This window comes from Poecilia latipinna, unplaced genomic scaffold (assembly GCF_001443285.1).
Source record: "Poecilia latipinna isolate Pla-1442-1.1 unplaced genomic scaffold, P_latipinna-1.0 Scaffold1869, whole genome shotgun sequence".
Lineage (NCBI taxonomy): Eukaryota > Metazoa > Chordata > Actinopteri > Cyprinodontiformes > Poeciliidae > Poecilia > Poecilia latipinna.
In genome coordinates this window covers 22,003-42,701 of record NW_015114485.1, presented here as the reverse complement: position 1 = coordinate 42,701, position 20,699 = coordinate 22,003, and the positions used below count along the sequence as shown (strand labels likewise).

At 36.1% G+C, this 20,699-nt stretch overlaps 1 protein-coding gene across 7 annotated transcripts in view; it reads right to left on the bottom strand.

Annotated features, from left to right (window-relative positions):
• The window catches only part of piezo2b (piezo-type mechanosensitive ion channel component 2b), a 102,556-nt gene that overhangs the window by 77,572 nt on the left and 4,285 nt on the right, over window positions 1-20,699 (bottom strand). For all 7 annotated transcript variants that reach the window (XM_015014970.1, XM_015014972.1, XM_015014976.1 and 4 more), the window contains exons 2-4: window positions 10,828-10,870; window positions 5,544-5,706; window positions 1,235-1,517 (exon numbers count right to left, since the gene is read on the bottom strand). In XM_015014970.1, the coding sequence (XP_014870456.1) occupies window positions 1,235-1,517; window positions 5,544-5,706; window positions 10,828-10,870 (489 nt within the window). The remainder of the gene's footprint in view (window positions 1-1,234; window positions 1,518-5,543; window positions 5,707-10,827; window positions 10,871-20,699) is intronic.

Sequence of the window (20,699 nt, the reverse complement as noted above, 5' to 3'; positions counted from 1 at the left end):
TCTTAATCCTTTCAGCATCAGCGACAGTCTTTTTATGCAACATTTTCCCCAAAATGTATAAGTGTCACAAGAGATCTCTCTTATTTTAAAGCATTTATTCATAAACTTTGGTGTGAGTGAGTCAAACATTCATATGGTCATGTTAGAACTAACTTTTCCATTTTCTCTATATTACTGTGTAATATTGTTGCATTGTTTTATACACTTCTTATTGGATTTACATTTAGATCAGCTCATTAATTAAGGAGGGCTATGGGTGACAAATATATATATAAATACATATGCCATATAATATATTTGTGTAATTTAATTAATTTAATGCATCATTAAATTATTAAAACACCAACAAATACGCAAATACAAAAAATAATTATAATGTTATTATAATATATGCAATTAAGTAATTAAATGTCACATGAAATAATTAAATCTACCGTTTAAATGGTTTAAAAGGAAGATTTTTAAATAATGAAATTTCCTTTTAAAGAAAACTTTTATTTAAAAATATATTTAATCATGTATTTCAATCTCAGCCATAATTAATGTGTTCACTCTTAGAATTGATTTTTTCTTTTTCCTATAAAACAGGGATGTTTGACTGAAAACACATACAAACAATTTATATATTAATCATATTTACCATATTCAATCAATATTTAGACTGTAAGTGAAATTAAAGTGCTTTTAGTGTTATTATTAAGCAGATGAACAGACGCTTTGCTTTATAACATTTCTGTTATAAAACCACCATCTAATGAAAAGCTTGATATTTCCAATTATTTTCCACCATAAACTGGAATAGGGCTGAGACGATTAATCGGATTAATCAGATTAATCAGATTGTTGAAATAATCGTCAACTCAAAAAAGGGTGTAATTTAGCTGAAACTTACAAAATGTATGTAAAATTTGCATTTAAGACAAAAATACCTTTTTCTGTAAAAGTGTTTTATTCAAAACTCCTCGACAGTTTTAGCTTCACCTGCTTCAAATTCACTGAAGGGAAGCTTCGTTGGGACATTTTAGGCAATGAAATGTTTGTTTTCTTATTTAAAAAAGGAATTTCTGATGTTGTATAAAAAAGGCTTAAGTGGTTAAATGAAAAATCTGCAGAATGTGCCAATTTTTCTTCAGCAATTAATTGACTAATCGTCAGAATAATTGATAGAATAATGGATTACTAAAGTGATTGCTGGCTGCAGTCCTAAACTGGAAAGCACCAGAAAGAGTTTCACCTGTCATGCCCAGCAGGATGGTGACCACCACTTTCCCTGCTGTGGTGATCAGGTTCCCGATGATCTCCTTCACTTTGGAAGCAACCTCCGTCACCATCCTCAGGATCTTCATCTTAATGCTCTCTTTGGCCTCCTCTTCCTCTTCCTCCTCCTCTTCATCGTCCTCATCTTCGTCGTAGAGCTCCTCGTTCTCCTCGTCCTCCTCGGCCTCGTACCCGGCCTCCAGGTCATCCTCCAGCAGGACGTCGTCGTCGTCGTCCAGGCTCGGTTTCTCCTCGTCCTCCTTACAGGTGGAAGACGACAGAAATCAGAGCTCTCCAAGGTGCTGAAAACCGTTTACCTGCAGGTGTGTTAGCATATCCTGTCATCTCAGGTTATTTCTGAGCATAAATCTGTCACACGAGACGAGAAATTAAGCGATTAATCGGATTTATCGTGATTAATCGATGACGTAAATAATCGATTAGCGATTAATCATTAAATGGAGTCCAAAAAAGGCCATTTGCTGAAAGAACAACACACTCAGAGCAGTAATTAAGCCAAAAATGTTTTATATTTTAAATTTTTATATAATAAAAATGATATATATATATATATATATATATATATATATATATCATTTTTATTTTTGAAAGAAAAATGCTTTATCTGTAAATACGTTCTACCTAAAACCACTTAAGTGCCAGTTTTTATTTGATTGAGCGCAAATTCTGTAAAAAAAAGAAAAAAAAAAGAAAATTATTATTTTTATCTATCAGTTAATAGTCCATAGATTGCATTTATTTTTAACTGCAGATCCATCTTTTGCTAGAAATAATCAAATGTACAGTAAAGGTATGCTGTGTTAAAATTTCAATCAATCAAGTTTATTTGTATCACATATTTCAGCAACAAGACAAAGCGCTCAACTTCATGAAAAGATAAAACCGTCAAGATGTCAAGTGCCATCGTTAAAATAATAAGTAAACATCGTAAATGCTGATCAATGTTCCAATATTTATGGCTCAACAGCAGCTCTGAGCTGGTGGGTTTTTAGTCTTGATTTAAAGGACCTCAGTGTTTCAGTCAGATTTTTAATCCGATTAATTATCAGAACAATTGACAGATTAATCAAGGACTAATATAATCATTTTAGCCTACATAGCAAGCGGCCTTTGGAGGATGTTTTCCTCTGAAACCAGATGTTGGCCCACTTCGTTCTTCCTTGGCTGTGAGCAAATGTGCCCCCAGTCGCCCACAGTCTTGGTAAAAGACAAACATAATAACTCAGCTGTTGAATTCAATACATAAAGCAGCAGACAGACACAAGAAACAGGTGGTAAAAATTCAGATTTAGTCAAAACATGAACCACAAAAGCCAGTAAAGATAAACCTCCCTGGTGCTTTTCCCAGCGATAAAGACAGAGAGATGGAGCGATGCCATCTGTGCCAGTCGGAGAACATCGGATCGGGGAAATGTGGACTTAATTAAGCCTGAGTCATAAAGAGCGGTGGTAGAGACTTGCCAGGCGATGATGGGAGGCCGTTTTCCAAGTCATCAACTCTCACACGAAAGTTTATGCTCAAACTCCCGCGAAGCTCGGCGAGGCCGGAGTGGGAGAAAGGGACAGCTTTACGGATGGATCAAAGTAATGATTAAACTCCATCAGTCAGAAAGTTTATGTTGATGTGGATGAAGCCTCAAATGGGGCATCTATTGTTAAGAGACCAGAGGAGCTAAAGTGGAAAACATGAGGGCATAACCTCGTTTCCTGCAGGCAGTAAGCAGAAGAATACAAAGCGTGAAACTCATCGATGTACTAATCTGCAGCTGCAAAATGGAAAGCATTACGTTCCCTGCTGAAGATATTAATACCATTACACAGATGGATCTCAATAAATTATAAAATCATAGAAAAGTTAATTTACTAATGTAATTAAAGAAGCTAATCTCAAATATCATTTGGACTCTAGAGAAATCGATTAAAAAGCCCTCATCTCTGTGTAATGTTGGTGATTATGGCAAAGAAAAACCATAAATTTAGTGTTTCAGAAAACAGGATCAATAAAAATGATTTAATATCAATAAATTTTATGTTACGACCTACATCATGTGTCAAACTCAAGGCCCGGGGGCCACATCTGGCCCACTGTAAGTTTTTATGTGGCCCTCTAGACTCCAAATTACTCAATAAATCCTTCCAGTTTTTCACAAATCTACAAAATTCACACAAAATAAACAAATCTCCATATTTTTTTCTGATTTCACTGCATGATTTCTCTAAATTGGTCAACGTGAGTTTAAGTGACTGCTGCCTCAGCCTGACTTGTAATAAAGTCACATTTAACATCATACATCAGCGCAAATATTGTAAAATTAATTACAAACATTTTTTAATGGGCACCACAAAATCTGCAATTTTGATAGCTAAAAAAAGAAACACTAAACAATCACAAAATCCCAGAGGAACAGCTATTTATTAATATTTTAACAGTTTAATTGGTTTTATTAATACATTCTGGCACAACCGGCCCTTTAAGAGCATATTTGATAGGCCCAAGATGAAAATGAGTTCGGCACCCCTGACCAAATGATCGTGGGAAGATCAGATGACTTGACAGATGTTCAGCAAACTGTAACCGATACCTTCAACAAGAAGTTTAACAAAGAAAGGTCAACTTAATAATTATAAAGCTAGTTGGAAGGAAAAACTACATTGCCTTCAGATAATGTGCGACTGAGTCAAAATAGGAGCAGGTCCAAGAGGAAACTGGACACCATTCTTCCCGACATTCACGGTGTTCTCTTACCAAATGGATTTTAATTTCCATTCAGCAAACGATCACAAAGCTTCCGAGGAAGGAACGCAAGACTCGTCTTCATTAGAGCTGAAACTAACAATTATTTTAGCAGCCAATTATTCTGACGATTAATCGATTAATCGTAAATCAACCTGGAAAAAAAAAGGGTCTAACTGTGTGTAAACGTCTGACTCCCACCATCGTTTTTTTTTTTTTTTTAACAGTATTATAGTCATGAAATCTAGAACCTATTTGTGTTAAGATGTTTACATCTCAGTTTTATGACCAACAGTTTTGTTTGGAGAGCGCTACCTCAAATCTCTCCATGTTTACAGGAACACGATTTTAATTGCTTAGTCTTCAACGAGGTTTTGTAGAAATAAATGTCTACATTTATACACAGATTCCCAGATGGTTTCAGTCTAAGCCAACATCTTTACAAGCTTCAGTTTTCTTTCATTGAAGACAGAAGCCAAAAGCAAACTGACCACAAGGTCCTGTTTCTCCTAAAATATTTATCTCCTGCTTCCAGGATATTTTTATCAGTATCTGCAGTTTGTAAAAATACTTCTGCAAGGCTTTGTCATTTCAAACATCACTGACAGCTTAAAGACATCTTGAACATTTAAAGGTTTCTTCTGTTTAAAAGGGAACTATTAGGCAAAATAAATTTTTTTGGATGTTTTTATGCTTCCATTTTAAGTCTGAACTGCTTCTAAAAACAGCCTTTAAAAAAAAAGAAGCCATGCCCAGCCCGTTACCTAGCAACCCCAGCCATGCCCAGCCCGTTACCTAGCAACCCAAGCAGAGTTCCAGGACATTTGGTCAGTTGGGGGGCGTGGCCAGGAGCAGCTTAATTTGATTTAAAGTGACAGAGCCCCTAAAACAGCTCCAAATAGGTAGAACTGACCAGACTAAAATGTAATTAGCCAAGAATAATTTTACGTAAAAAAAACATAAAATAAAATAAAAAATACGACGGACATGTTTTGTTTCTCCCATAGACCTGTCATAATGGTTGAATATTTAGAAAAATATATTTTGTTGTACAGTTCACTGCTCTGAAGGAGTTATTCTTTCAGTAAATGGCATGTTTTAGAGTCTTTATATTCTACTAAGGTTATATTTGATTACTAAAATAGTTGACACTTACTTCAATAATTGGTTAATCACGATTAATCCAATGAATCCGATTAACCATTTTGGCCCAAAATCAATGAAACATAGGTTCTGAAATCCATTAGGTAATGGATTTCAGAACCTATGTTTCATTGTTTTATAATAATGGAAGTAATATTTCTTCTTGGCCTCACTCTCACTAGTTGTTAGCTTCAGCCTCTAGCTTGTATGTATACAAAATGCAAGATGCTAAGACAATTAAAAGAATCCATCAAGCGCTACATGAACCCAAGTATACATTTCAGCGGTGCTTTAGTCAGCTGTTATTGAATCATAAAAACAACATTATGTCTCCTCCTTTAAGTAACTTCAGGAGAGACAGTGCAGGTCCCGGACAGTTGAAACCTACTTGTTCCTCTGCGTCGAAGTCTTCGTTGTACTGGCCCATTTCCTCAGGCGGCCTTTTCTGGACCAGAGTGCGACACAGCAGCCAGATGGCGAGTCCGACCAAGAACATGCCGATGTCAGGGATGAACACGCGGATACCGTTTCCCGCGTCTGCGCCAATAACACTGTGGGACAAACAGGAAATGGAGGAAACACTGTGAGAAAAGCAGAAGCCCACTTCCCATGACTCCAATTCCAGAAGAATTGTATTGCAGGACAAAAGCTGGAAAATCACATAAGTTCATCTTCTCAGCGAGCTCATTAACGTCTTACTCTAGATAACCATGTAAGCCAGAAATTGGCTGACAAAAAAGGCCTGCCTCAGCAGACTTTCAGCTGTAAGTTTAGCAAAAGGCGGTTCTACAAACTTCTCAGGATGCCTAAAACAAATGCACCCAGTTGTTTGTGAAGTAAAATCTTGAAAATTGTCTCTTGTTTTTCTTCCACTTCAAAAATTATGCTTTCTATTTCATCAAGTCCAATGAAAATATATAAAACATTAAGAGTAGAGAATACTTTTGCAAAACATATCATGACATATAAGCATTTCATTTTGTCAATATCAATAATTATTGATTAGTTTCTTGCTTTATATATCTGAAATGCTGCTAAACTGGTGGCATGACCTTTCCTCTTTTATCCACAGTTTTCATACCAGTACACTGTTTGTTTTTAAGTAGTTATAAGGCACGGCGGCGAAACCTGCAGCGTAAGTTACTCAACAAGTTGTTGCTAGGCAACCAAAGAGGGAGTGAGGTGCTAGGTAACCAAAGAGAGAGTGAGTTGATTGATCCCATCAACTTTGCCATTAGAAGTTGAGCAGCTAAACCTTTTTTCTGCCTACATCTCCCAGAATGCCATGTGATTCTGGCTCGGAGTTCAGTGAAAATACTCTTTATTGAATATTTTATCAGACATATTATTGATCAGGTGTCACATGTATAATGCCATTGGTTTATTACCCAGCCCTATCTTAACATAGAACAAATCTGGAAATGGGTGTGACATTTAATGGACTTCCTTAACATTTCTGCTCAATGTTGGCTTACGCAGAATGCCAGATCTCTCATGGGAACAAATATAAGTGCAGCAATTATATCTCTCAGAAAACACCACCTGTTTACCCGAAATACGCGGGAAATGTCGGGTTTTCCGCTACGTAATTGTTCTTTTAATATGTGTTGTGCTGAATGCATTAGATTTTATGTGGAGTACCACCCTGTGTAGTAAAACAGAGCTCGCTGCCTTTAAACCAAATGCAATTTACATCAAAAACAACAAAAAAACCCATGAGAAAGTTTTTTTTTTTTTTTTTTTTTCCCAACTCAGCTGAGGGGATAAAACATGCTTATTTATTTAAAAACATATCATGTTTGGTGGAACAATCTGCATTAGCAGCAGCTGAAACAAACCAAAAGATTTCTTAGATTTTTTTGAATATTGTGTTGACTTCATCTTCTCCTGTCTGACCAAACATGAAAAGGTTTGTTCTGACAAGAGCCCAAACACAATCTGCAGAATGTTGCTATGACAGCTACCATAATGGCAAGCTCCATATAATCCACTTTGATGTGTTTATGCTGCCAAAGGACACGTTTTACAAGGTGTCATGATTGCATGTGCAATTACAGCAAATAAAAACTGTCCTTGAAAAGGCTAACAGGTTTCCAAACCTCTAAAACGCTCACTTTTTAATCATCCAAACTAATTTCTATTTCAGTTTTACTGCAATCAGGTTGCATCCTGTGTTTGGCCACCAAAGTGTTTTTCTTTGCATTTCATGCTGAGCTCCAAGTGTAATTAAACAGTTCCCAATAAAACGTACTGGTAACTCCGGAACAGCGCAGAGGATTTGGCTGCCGTTGTAAAGCAACTGGTCATTTCAAACAGAACCAATCTCACGCTTGGTGTTGAGTGGAAATAAAGCAAGTAAAAGTTGAAAACAAAGTGTTGATTGTCATGATGGAAAATCCACAGTCAGAATAGAAAACAGTTTGGGCGTTTGGCTGCTGCTGGAGAGTTTAATCTAATCGAGGACGTCTGTTTCCATGCCCTTTATTGTTGAGAAGCTTTGTGCATCCTCACAAGGATGAAAGAGATGGAAACCATCAGAGCCACGCTACGCTGAGGCGGCAAATTTAATGACTCCCACTTTCCCTCACGTATTATGTGTGGGAATTAGAAAAACATCAGCAGCGCTACAGACAGATTCAGGGAAAAACTACTAGTGTGGAAAGTTCAAAATGTGTTGCAACTCGAGTTGCAACTAACAATTATTTTAGTGACTGATTATTCTGACAATCGATTTCCCAGATAAAAAAAAAATGGCATATTCTGCAGATTATTCATTTAACTATTTAAGCATTTTTATACAATATTAGAAATATATTAACAGAATAATTCAGTTCCTTTTTTAGATAAAAAATAAAAATTTTATTCCCTAAAATGCAATAGCATAGCATTCACCTCACGAATTTGAACCAGGTGGAGTTAAAACTTTGCTACTTGAGGAGTTTTCACAGATAAAGGTGTCATCATCTTAAATGCAAAATGTACATATATTTTTACAGCTTTAGCTTAATTACTGCTCTGAATATGTTGGAGGTTTTTCAGTAAATGGCCTTTTTTTGAGTCTGAAGAATAATCGATTTCTAAATTAGTTGACGATTATATCAATAATCGATTAGTCACGATTAATCCGATTAATCATTTGAGTCTTATTTAGAATAAACAAAAGAAAAACCTTTATCAAATGGCCCTTTTTTGGTTCTGTATACTCATGTTAACAGTTAATCAGTTTCTAAATTAGTTACTCATTGGTGTATTTATTTTTCTTAATTTTTTTATATAAATATTTTGTCTTGTTTTTTATTTTTATGTGTATTTTACATTTTTCTGTCTCTTCTTTTTACTTTATCGTTTCCTCATCATGTAAATGAGCATCTTAAGGTTTTAACTGCTGTCTGTTGGTTGGTTAGATCGAATCCACGCTACACACCACAACAAAGATGGCGACTTACCACCAGTTCATCACTGCGCTGAAGTTTACCAGTTGTATTTGAAAAAACAACACTGTAACTCCCGACTTTATTGTTTTTGCTCTGACAGAACGCCTCTTTTAGTTAGCGGCTCTCATTGACTCAAACATCAACAGACATCGATGTATTTAAAAATATAGCAGTAGGACATTTTGGACAACCAAGACAAAAGTAAAGAACAGAAGTTGTCCATCTTCTTCAGGCTCCTTTACATGCGACTTGAGCAACATTTTCCTCTGGCCAGGCTGTTGAAATGCAGCCATTACAGCTGTAAATATTGTATATGCACTACATATGATCCTCAGCACAAACAGGTAAATGCAGGCAGAAGAAAATGTTTATGGGTCTATTTCCGCCACTTAACTGTAGAGTACACAATCCACCCAGGGCTGATGAGTGCTGGAAAATAGGACGTGGCTGTGTTTCGGACATTCCCGTACTTACAGACCGCATTTAATAAGATCAAGGGGATGTGCTCAGGCAGAGGAAAACAAAAGCCTTGAAAAATAGACCCTTCAGCCCAGTGTGAGGAGTAACTGGGTTTGGCCTTCATTAAGAATCCACAAAGGGACAGGTTAGGAGGTAGAGAGAAGATTAGCCAGTGTGGCTAAATGCAAAAAGCGAGGGTAAATGTTGCTGAGAGGCTGCTATAGGATACTTTGTGTAGCATTTTACTTAGGAATAGAGTGAAAACATGGGAAGTGCATGAGTTTTATGTGTTACAGGTTTTTCTTTTGTTCCATTTGAATAAGGCTGAAACTATTAATCAGATTAATCGTGATTAATCGATGATTGAAATAATCGTCAACTAATTTAGAAAACGATTAATCGTTAACTGGATTATTCAGACTCAAAAAAAAAGGCCCTTTGCTGAAAGAGCAACATATTCAGAGCATTAATTAAGTTAAAACTGTACAAAATATGTATACAATTTGCATTTCAAATAAAAAGACCTTAATCTATAAACATGATCGAACTAAAACTCCTCCAGTGGTTTTAGGTTCAAATTCACTAGAGGAAAGCTAAGCTAATACATTTCAGGCGACAAAATATTCATTTTTATTTAAAAATGGATCTGAATTATTTACTTACATATTTATATGTAAGTAAATAATACATATTTATCTATTTTTAATATTTTTTAAAAAAGTCTTAAGTGTTTAAATAAAAAAATCTATAGAATGTTCCGGTCTTTTTAATCTGATTAATCAATTAATCGTTAGAATAATCAATAGAATAATGGATTACCAAAATAATTGTTAGTTTGCAGCCCTAATTCCAAATAAAATCATTCTAATCTGCAGAGAAGCTCCCAAAGTTTTTACTTTCACCTCTGAAATCAGATCAATGAGATCCAGGAAAAATATTCAGCCAGCCAAACCGATGCACAGAGACGTCCCTAAACATTACTGACCATTCACAATTGATTTATGTCAGGATAAAACATTATTGCATTTTATTATAGATGTAACCTAAGTCTACTTATACCAAACTCATGTGAAAATCAACAAGTGTTTCCATTTAACAGTATCCCTCTACCCAACAGACTCCATTTATAAGCAGTGTCATGATCCGTGTTTCTGTGTATTTATTTTAAGATTTTTCTGTGTTCAGTTTCTGTCCTGAGTCTCGGTTCCTGCGTCTTCCCGTTGATTGCTTCCCAGGTGTGTCTCATTCCTTCATTACCCTCTCTGTGTATTTAGTCTCACCTGTTGTCTCCGTCTCTTGTCGGTTCCTCGTCTTTGTCAGCGTCAGTCTGTCAGTCGTCTCAGTAGAACTGGTTAAGTCCTGTGTTGGCGTCAGCTCTCGTTTTTCAGTCCTCTATTAGTTGCTACCAGTAATTAGCTGTGTGCTATTCTCTCTGCTGTGCCGCCTGCATTGGACTGTTTTGAGCTTCTCCTTATTAAATAATCATCTTCATCATCATCGTCTGGGTCTCAGCGTTCATCCTCACCACCACCAACCACACCCCATGACAACCAGCTCTTATAAATTTAAAAAGATTTATTTGCAAACTATCAATTTACAACTGTTTGCAAATCCACAATAGCACGTCAGCCAATAATGCAAAATATAATAAACATTCATGTCCAAAACACCCAAATGCTCTAAAATATTGTACAAAAATATCCACAGAGTCTCAGCTGTGACTTTTTTCTAAAATCCTTTATGATTCTTTTCTTTAAGATCAAATAATTACTTTCTTACCTCTCAAAGCCAATCTGTCGTATGGAGCTCTCCCATGACGAACCTAGAACAAATAATACAAAAACATTTAATATTCAGACATTTTACTCTTCAAAAAGCAACTGTAGTAACAGTTTTATGATTTTTTTTTACACAGACAAAAGTGACAGTTTATTATTTGAAATAATAAAATAAATCAGGAGCCTCAAGAGAGCTTTAATGTTTTTGATATCTAACCTTCCAGTATGAGCAATGCATCACACATGTACAGCAAACAAATCTGCAGAAGCTGTGTTGCAAGAATATATAGTCAAAAACTGTCTGAGAAATGTTTTAGACAGCTTGTTGTTTCCAGGCTGCAAAGAATTAAAGCAGTTGAAAATGCGTCCAATAACCAATTACTGTAGTAATCAATTAATTTATCAATTATTCTAAAGATTAATCGAGTAGTCTGAGGAAAAAATTGGCACATCTACAAATTTTTCACTTAACCACTTAAGCATATTTAATACAATATTTGATATACAATAAAATCAAATAAATAAATCATTAAACTCATTTTCAAAATAAAATGCAACAACATACTAAAATGCAACAACATGCTTTTGTTTAGTAAATTTGAACCTGGTGAAGCTAAAACTAAGTGAGACTTCAGAAGGTTTGGTTAAAACATATTTACAGACAAAAGTGTTCATCTTAAATGCAAAATGTCTTCATATATTGTACAGCTTTGGCTTAAATACTGCACTGACTGTTGTTTTTTCAGCAAATGGGCTTTTTTGAGTCTTATTAATTATTAATCGATTTCTAAATTAATTGACAATTATTTCAATAATCGATTAATCATGAATAATTGTTTTAGCCCTATATAAAACCTCCTATGTTTTATTTTCACCAAATTGTCTTTTTTTGTATCCGTTATCCCAGTTAACGATTAATTGATTGCTATGTTAGTTGATGGTTATTTTTGATTAATCTCGACTAATCCGATTAATCGTTTCAGACCTTTCTTGATACTAACAAGATGTACTTAAAAAAAAAAGTGCCATTAATGCAGCATAAACTTAATTTAGTTTAGTTTTTGAATTTGAACTGAATCCTTACATTTCTCCAAAGGTTTAGTTTTTTTGGCTCCATGTTTAAATGCATAGGAAACATAATTTCAGTCTGACTTGCACTGACGTACCTGAATGCTTTGTTGGTTCAATGGCCCAATAATGAGGTACTAAACTTTAGTAAACTCAGGTTTCAGCTTTACAATGTGCAGGGAGGGCATTGCTGATGTTAAATATGCTTTAACTGAGATCGCAGACAAAGCACTTCATCTCACTGAGTTTATCTTCTGTTTCACATGAGTGGAAGCCACAGCTACATTTTTAAGGAGGGGATTGTTAAGTTAACAACTGTGAAAGAAGTCTTTGCTTTCAGAGGACGCAGACAGAAGGTCACTTGGATGGTTCGATATCTCCAAAGAATTGAAACTATAAAGATAAAAGCTTAGCTTGCAGCCTGATGATAAATACACAGAGCAGCAGGACAAAATAATGATTTAAACTAAAGAGACATGCACTTTTCCTCTTTGAAAAACACACTGTAATGTCTTCTTATTGTAGTGAAGACAATAAAAAGACATTATTATTGATGTAGTGCCTGATATGGACACTATATCAGAAGAAATCTAGCGTTGTTTATGAACCGTACTGCCAGAAATGTAATGTCCCGGAAAACTGTCAGAAATTCATTATAATATCATACCATGTTTCTTAGTCGGGTGGTAATTAGTTGCACCAATATAAATTTCACTGAAGGAGCCTTCAAGCATGTTGAGTTATGCGACAGCATGCATGGCAAACCATAGAAAACCACCAGACTGGCAGTTTAGTATCAAACATACACAAGGTGAATAAAATTCTAGTACGTTTGCCTGGAAAGTCCGGTTCATTTCAGGAGGTGTGAATGCTGCCCAAAAAAGCAAAACTCTGATCCGTCTGAAAGCCTTATTCTCAGTTCAGTTGAAGTGAACTTTGGTACGGTTCGAATGCATATGTGAACACCAAGTGGACTGGAGACCACTTCAAAAACAGGAAGTGGACAACAGTGCAGGGCATTCTGGGTAAATACAATCAGAGAGTCTAGCATTAGCAGGAGAAATGGCTCCATAGACAAAAAAGAAGTCCTACAACCACTAAAATCACTTTGTTTACATTTTGTGAAGACGTGTCATGTCTTCTTCAGAGGTTTTCCTGTAATTTCTTTCAATGGTTCTTGGTGCAGCGCCACCACAGGTGAGAAGCGGAACAGGTTTTTCTAAGGGTTTGATTAATTTGACACACTGCAGTGTAAAGCAAACTACACCAGCTGAATATGTAACAACTGTTGCAACTTTGGTCCCCAATCGAACTCCCTTAGCTCCCCTCCTCAGCTGCTTGGAAATAGAAAGTTAGTAATAACTCTCTGACAAGCACAAGTGTACCACAAAAACTCATATATATATAACCAAAGAAGTATGAGTTTTCATTATCTGTTAAAAACAACAACAAGTATTACGGATTTCACAAAAGGCAGAGTGAGTTTTGCAGGCAGGGAGGTGAACAGGTTTCTCAAAACGATTGGTTCATTTGACTCATAGTTCATTTGAAAGTGAAATCATTTTAAAGAATCAGCTTTAACAAAAATGTCTCAATTTCAAATAGTTTCAAAACTCCTTCTATTTTTGCCAAAGCTGGAAGCTCCGAGTCTGACTTTTTTTCAACCAGGAACTATGGTTGATAAACAAGAGAAGACATTTCAGTGGGAGGCCGCTAAATGTCTTGTTGTGAAATTTAAAAGGGCAAGAAACATCTGCAACGGGAGGCGGCCAAATGACTAATCCCTGACATGGAACACTTCACCCCGAGTCATACTGAGCTGTTAAAACTTATCGGTCCAGCTCCACACTGATCCTCCCAATGGTAAAACCTCTCTGAAGGAGGACAGACGGACTTATCAGCGATAACCAGCACCGAAAAATAAAACAGAACAGCCATTTTTCCTCTGGTACCTTCTACAAAACTAAGATTAACATCATGGAGTCTAGAGACAATATGGAGACATCAGCATAATTTCAGAAGGGAAGAAAGGAGCAAGGAGTCAAATTACTGCCCAGCTTTTTTCTTTTTTACAATCTATGTGGGAGAAATATGATACAATCTCTCTGGATTAGAATTTAGAAAAAAAGAACAGGTTCAAAACTTAGTTTTCAATATATTTCAGTCTGTGGTTGATTGTTTTCACGTTTCACAGGATGAGTCATTTACAGCAGAAGGTTGAACAAAAAAATAGAAACCCACAGACAGTGTAATCTACGTTTAGTGTAGATAAACTAAAGTATTGCAGAAAAGTAGGGCTGGACGATATGGCTGAAAAACTTAAATATAAGCGCTTCATTTCAGTCAATGTCAATAATTATTGATTAGTTTTTTTGTTTGTTCAGAATATGTGAAATACTGCCAAATCGTTGGTATGACTATTCCTGTTTTATCTGCAGCTTTCTCTCAATAGTCAATTTTTACTTTTAAGCCGTTATTGTGGAATTTTAAACTGCTGCTGTGCCAGTTATTCAAAGAGTCGTTGCTAGGTAACCAAAGAATGAGTGAGTTGCTAGGTAACCAAAGAGTGAGTGAGTTGATTCCACCAGCCTTGCTAAGCCGTCTTTCCTCTGCCTACATTCCCCAGAATGCACTGCGGTTCTGAATCAGTGTTGAGTGAAAATTCTACATATTGAATAATCTATCAAACATATTGATCAGCTGTATATCGTAATCTATATTATTGATTTATTGTTTAGGTCTAGTTGAAAGTAATCTCTAGGATCCATAAAAATGATCTCATATCTTTTCAGAGTAAGTTAGAAACACTTGAACTTGTATGCTTTAAAGAGAATTAGTAGGACGATTAAATGTAATTAAAAGCCAGATCATCCAGATGAAAATAAGGTCTCTTTATGTTGTCTTAAAGACTTATGAAGGTAAGGTCACAGTATGCCATTCAAAAGTTCAAATAAAATCCAGAGAAGGCAAGCAAAACCGAGCCTGTTTGAATGAGTCCCAGATCCAAACATCTGCAACACGTAATTTCTCCCTGACAACACTAAACCTTCAGGTGTGGGAGGAAACCCCCCATCCTGAGCGTGACTTCATGCTTGAGGAATGCCAGAGGTAAAATGAGGTAGAGTCTGATCCTTAGCATGACTGGAGAATATTGTGTAAAACAAACAGAGCTCAGCACAGGCACTTCTGGAAGAAAGTTTGAGACTTTCAGTCTGTCAAGCTGGGGCCAGCGTTTCACCTCAGCTGGGTACCGAAAATACCTGTTCTCCAGACTTTATGTCAGCATCATAAAACTCCCTTTGTGCTGCCCGGGCTGTAAACCTCCATGCAGCAGTTTCCTGCACTCTTATATCTCTGTAGGCCAAATGCCAGTTACTCTTTTTCACACACTGTAAAACTAAAGCATCAACATGTGAGCAGGCATTAGTTTAAGGTTCATTCACACCAGCCCTGTTTAGAACTCTTTATTTGAAATCCAGTCCATTTGTCTAGAAAGTCTGGTTCGTTTGGGGACGTATGAACCACAAAAGTGAACTGTGGTTTGCCCAAAAAACATTGGTCTCGGTCCGTTGAAGTGAACTCTGGTGCGGTTCAAATGCATATGAGAACACCAAGTGGACTGGAGACCATTCCAAAAGCAGGAAGTGGACTACAGCACAGTGCATTCTGGGTAAATGCAACCAAAACAAGCATGAATCTAGTGCTAGCGGAAGAAATGACTTGTCCTTACCAAAATGTGAAATGTTGCTATTTTGGTTCCCAATCAAACCAAATCTACCTATCAAATGAGACAACACCATTTTCAGCTGCTGTGGTTCGCTTTTACACTGCACTGTGAAAACGAGCCACAGAGCCAAACTAATTGAAAAACCTATTCCCCTCCTCGCCTGTGGGGGCGCTGCACCAAGAACCACTGAAGGAAATTACACAAAAGCCTCTGAAGAAGACACTGAACCAAACTTCTTTCTTCACAAAATGTAAACAAAAATGGAGTAGCGCCAGATTTCTGCGGTTGTAGGATTTTTCTTTTCTCTTTGGTAAAAGACCACAAGCCATTTCTCCCATTTGCACACGTTTGTTTTGCCTGTATTTACCCAGAAAGCCCTGTGCCATCGTCCACTTCCTGCTTATGGTCTGCTTTACGTTCACATATGCCTCCGAACTGCACCAGAATTCATTTCAACCAAACTGAGACCAAGGTTTGTAGGCAAACCAGAGTTTAGTTGTTTTTGGTCCACAGAGTTTGATTGCACATTCAAAGCTCCTCAAACGTACAAGGCTTTATAGACAAACAAACTAGTTTGATTAAAGTGGACTAACCAGGTAAGGTGTGAATGAACCCTATGAGTTCAAAGACTTGGTTTAACCTCCTAAGATGTCACACTTCTGGGAATCAGCATTAAGGACTATAGAGAATTTTGGACAATTGCAGGAAATGTCTGGAAGTCAGAGAGGTGACAAGTAAGTCAACATGACCTGCAACAAACTCCACCCACCTGGAGCTCCTTCATGACCAACACAAACAGTTTGTAAACGCGGCTCCATCCCTGTCAAGTCAGCGCGTAGGAATGAAAGACGGCTGCACAGGAAGCCGGCTACGGCTCATCTGGTGACCATTCCCCGACCCTGCCCTAACAGCTGGAGGGGTTAGCTCTCCCAGGAAAGGTTTTCTAGTTCATGCTTAGCTCAGCTCAGAGATCTTGAGGTGTTTTTGGCCTCCAAAAACAAAAGGAAGTCCACTGGGTTTTCCAGAGGGAAAGTAAGCACTTCACGGAGAAGGAGGACTCCCTGTTTATACTCGGCTGCCAAAAGGAAAAGCGTGTCAGGAGGACTAAATACCAGATATAGAAATCTGAGATAAGGCATCTCGTCATGAATAGTACGCACGTAATATCAGACTTCCTTTCTCACTACAAAAAAACAACCAGACAAAAATAGTTTGGAAGTTTCTGCAACAATAAAAATAATAAAATACAGTTTTTCAGATTCAGTCTATCTTGATCCTGACAATTCTGCTTTTCTCCCATTGTTCCTCACACGTTTGGAGGATTATACTGTCATTGTGAGGTACAAGAATCAGACAAAAAATGTTTTTTAAAAACAGTCCAAAGAAAATTTAAAATATCTTCTGAAAGTCTGGAGGACTTGTTTTTTTATTATTATTTAAGATCACTTTAAAACATTACAAGAATGTCTAAATCCTCAGAAGCAAAATAAAAAGTGAAAATCTGGGTGATAAAAACTTTTTCACTGCACTATAAGCTAATAAATAACCTGCAGTAAATAAATATAATAGTCTCTGGATAGACGTGGTTCTACTTATTATGACAGCTTAATTATAAAATGACACATTTAGCCTGGTATTTAAAATGTTCCATTGTAAGAACAATATATCTGTAATAATTTTACCCTGATTACAAATAAAAAGTCTTCAACATGGTGGTCATGCAGTAAATAAATATAATGTTCTTAAACTGTAAATGTTAAATGTTTTGGCAGCTATGTTCAGGTTCAACACAGACCTGATTAATACCAGACCTGCAGAAGCAAGAAATCATTTAATTCAGGGGTGTCCAAGCATTTTGTCACGTGGGACAAAATCGTTGTCCCAAGTCCACATCCAAAACATCAAAAGTATTTTTCATTTTTGCTGTATTAAAAGAAAAGCATCTGGTTTTCACTTTTCTTGGGTTCACAAATTTAATATCGGTACAGGAACAGGATTTGGGTCGCATTCTTTAAAAATGCTTTCTGTGATTTGTATGCAGCGCAGTTGGCTTTTCAGTAAAAGTTTCTGAATAAACTCTACTTACCATAAAAGCTTGGTTATAAAAAGACAAATACTTTGTGCTGCATTTTACATTTTAAGAAAATTGTGTTGCTAATAATTATACTCTGATTAAAGTTGAGCACAGTTGGTGGAATCAACTGACTCTCTCACTCTTTGGTTACTTAGCAACTCTCTCACTCTTTTTGGTTGCTTAGCAACGACCTGTTGAGTAACTGGTGCAGCAGCAGTTTTAGGTTTTGCCACAATTCCTCAATACCTACTTAAAAAAAAAAAAACAATGACAAGGAGTGAAAACTGTTAATAAAACAGGAAAGGTCGTGCCACCAGTTATTTATATTTACAACAAAAAGCTAATCAGTAATTATCAAGATTGAGAATTATGAATATCAACTGACATGAACTGATTGTATTGTGATACATTTTTCAGTCCAACCCTAACTGAACATTATAGTTTTAACTGATTTGAAATGCATTTAAAGCACTACAAACCAATCCCCAGTTAAAGACAGTGTTTATGATTCCACAGTAAGAAACAAAATGAAACAAAATCCTGCCACATAATTACCCCAAAACATCTTGAATATCCTCATAAAATAACTCTGTGCACTGGCAAGACAAAAGTAATTTTAACACCTGAACATGAACATAAAATACGAGATCATTAAGTGAAAATTGCAAAGTGAGATAAAGTAGACAGAATTTATGATGTGCAAAAACAAAAACGTTTCACTGCCCCTGAGAATCTGGTAATAAAGAGCATATTTAGCTTCTGGCCTCTGAACGGCTCTGTGTGTCTCCACCTGAGGTGATAAGGTTCATTCTGTGCTCCGAGTTGGCCGGGATTCAACCGAGCAAAGCAAGCTCCTCTCATTAGAAAGAACAAGTCATTAGAGCACAAGGTCAGACTCTGTCCCCGTCTAGACACATTCAAATTTTATAGCTTGATACCGCGTCTCTTGAGAAGCCCAGAAGCCAGCTATTACACCTTTCCAACAGTGGATGAGTAGCTTATTCTGCTTGCAACATTTTAGTTTTTTCTTCACCGTGTGGTTCAAGGGAGTTAATGAAATTCAGGGAAGGGTTGCGAAACAACACTGCAAGTAAAGGAAGTACTATTTGAACTCCAGGAGACCAGAACCTACTAACCTGTAAGCTCCAGAAGGAAAATGCTGGAAAATTCAGAAAGTAACATTTATTTTCTTAGACAGTAACATTTAAAATAATGGGCCACGATTAAGCTTTGACCTAAACCAGTTAACAGCTTTATCTGTAAGGTCCAAGAGAAGAAACTGATAAATTCCAGAAAGTGACTTTTAAGTTTCAGAAAAACTAAAGTTTAAATCAGTGTTTTCCTAAGGGGAAAAAAATGATAGCAAAATGTAGACTTATTTCATGTGACTGAGGTCAAACTGTTGTGTTCACAGCCAAACAGACTTTAAAAAGAACTGGAAGAACTTCCACTAACCCGCTAAAAGAGGAACTAATTTTTCACTTAGCTCTTCAGCTCTTTTGTTCTTCTGAAAAACATTAGCTTCCTCTAAATTAACTTTTCCAAATAAATTATAAAGTGTTAATTTAATTGGCTGTGTTATAAACTTTAAATCTATAAGAAATGACAAAAATATGCTATAAGGACATGAATCATGTAAACTCCAAAACACACAAACAAAAAGCAAAAAACAAAACAAACAAAAAAAAAATGCTGGAAACGAGAAATCCTGCAATTACATTAAACATAAGCAAACACCTACAACCAACAAAAGAAACTAGGGCTGCACCAAGGCAAACATTTGGACAGATGTCAATATCAAATGTAAATATTGATGTTATGACCAATAACCTCAGTTACTTTCCAGGAACAGTTATAAGTTTCACAGTGTTACAAAAGCATTTTAGAAAGTAAGTTACTTACCTGTATGTTTTTAAACCAACCTGCATAACACAGAAACTTCAGAAACTACAGTTTAGATTGTGCTAAATAACACTTTTGTAACAAAAGTTACAGAAAATTGTAGAAAATCAGAAAATATGAAAGAATTGGGCATATTTCTAAAAAATATGAACCACTTTTTTTTGTTTCAGGTTGAGAAAAAGCTCCTCCTTCAGTTGCAGAGGTCAGAGTTCAAACAGAAACCAGCCTGCAGGATTAATGAGACACACATGTCTGACATGAAGAAACACATGGCAAAGCTGCAGATTTCCTCCATTCAGGGACACAAACCACCAATATCTGGAGGCAGTTCAGCCTGAATTAAAGCATCGGCTCTGCTTTTGTGTTGCTGTCGGAAAATGTAAATACCAGACGGATCTGTAGTTTATCAAACTAAGATGTTTTCTCATCTCTCTTTCAGACAGACAAGAGCAAGGGAGGGACCTCCACACTGCAAAAACACAAAACGTACCAAGTATTTTTGTGTAGTTTCTACTGCAAATGTCTTATTACAGTTGAAATAAAACACAACTAACTTACAAGTAACTTTTCAGCAAAATTGTTTAGAGAAAATAATTCCTTCACTGCAAAAAAGTAATTGAAAGTATTTCATTTCCCTTTGGGGTCAATAAAGTATTTTTGAATTGAACTGAACACAAAATCTTAGAAATTTTTGTCTAGTTTTTAGTGTAAATATTTTAGCACACTTCCATTTAAAATTAAACTAACATACAAAGAAGCTTTCAGTAAGTTTTTAGTTGTTTTTAGTCAATAATTCCTTAATGTTGTTGAAAAAGTATTAGTTCAAAAGACTTTTCACTTTTAACATGGCAATAATGTCTGAAAATCCCATTAAAATTAATATTAAGGAACTACTGAATTAAAACAAGCTACTATGTTTTGCTGAAAAGTTCCTTGTAAGTTAGTTTTGTCTTAATTCAAGTGTATTAAGATATTTACACTAAAAATAGGTAAAGAATACTCGGTAAGATTTTTGTGTTTTTGATCCCAAAGGGAAATTAAATACTTTCAATTATTTTATTTTTTTTGTAGTGAAGGAATAAGATTTTGTGCTTTTGCAATG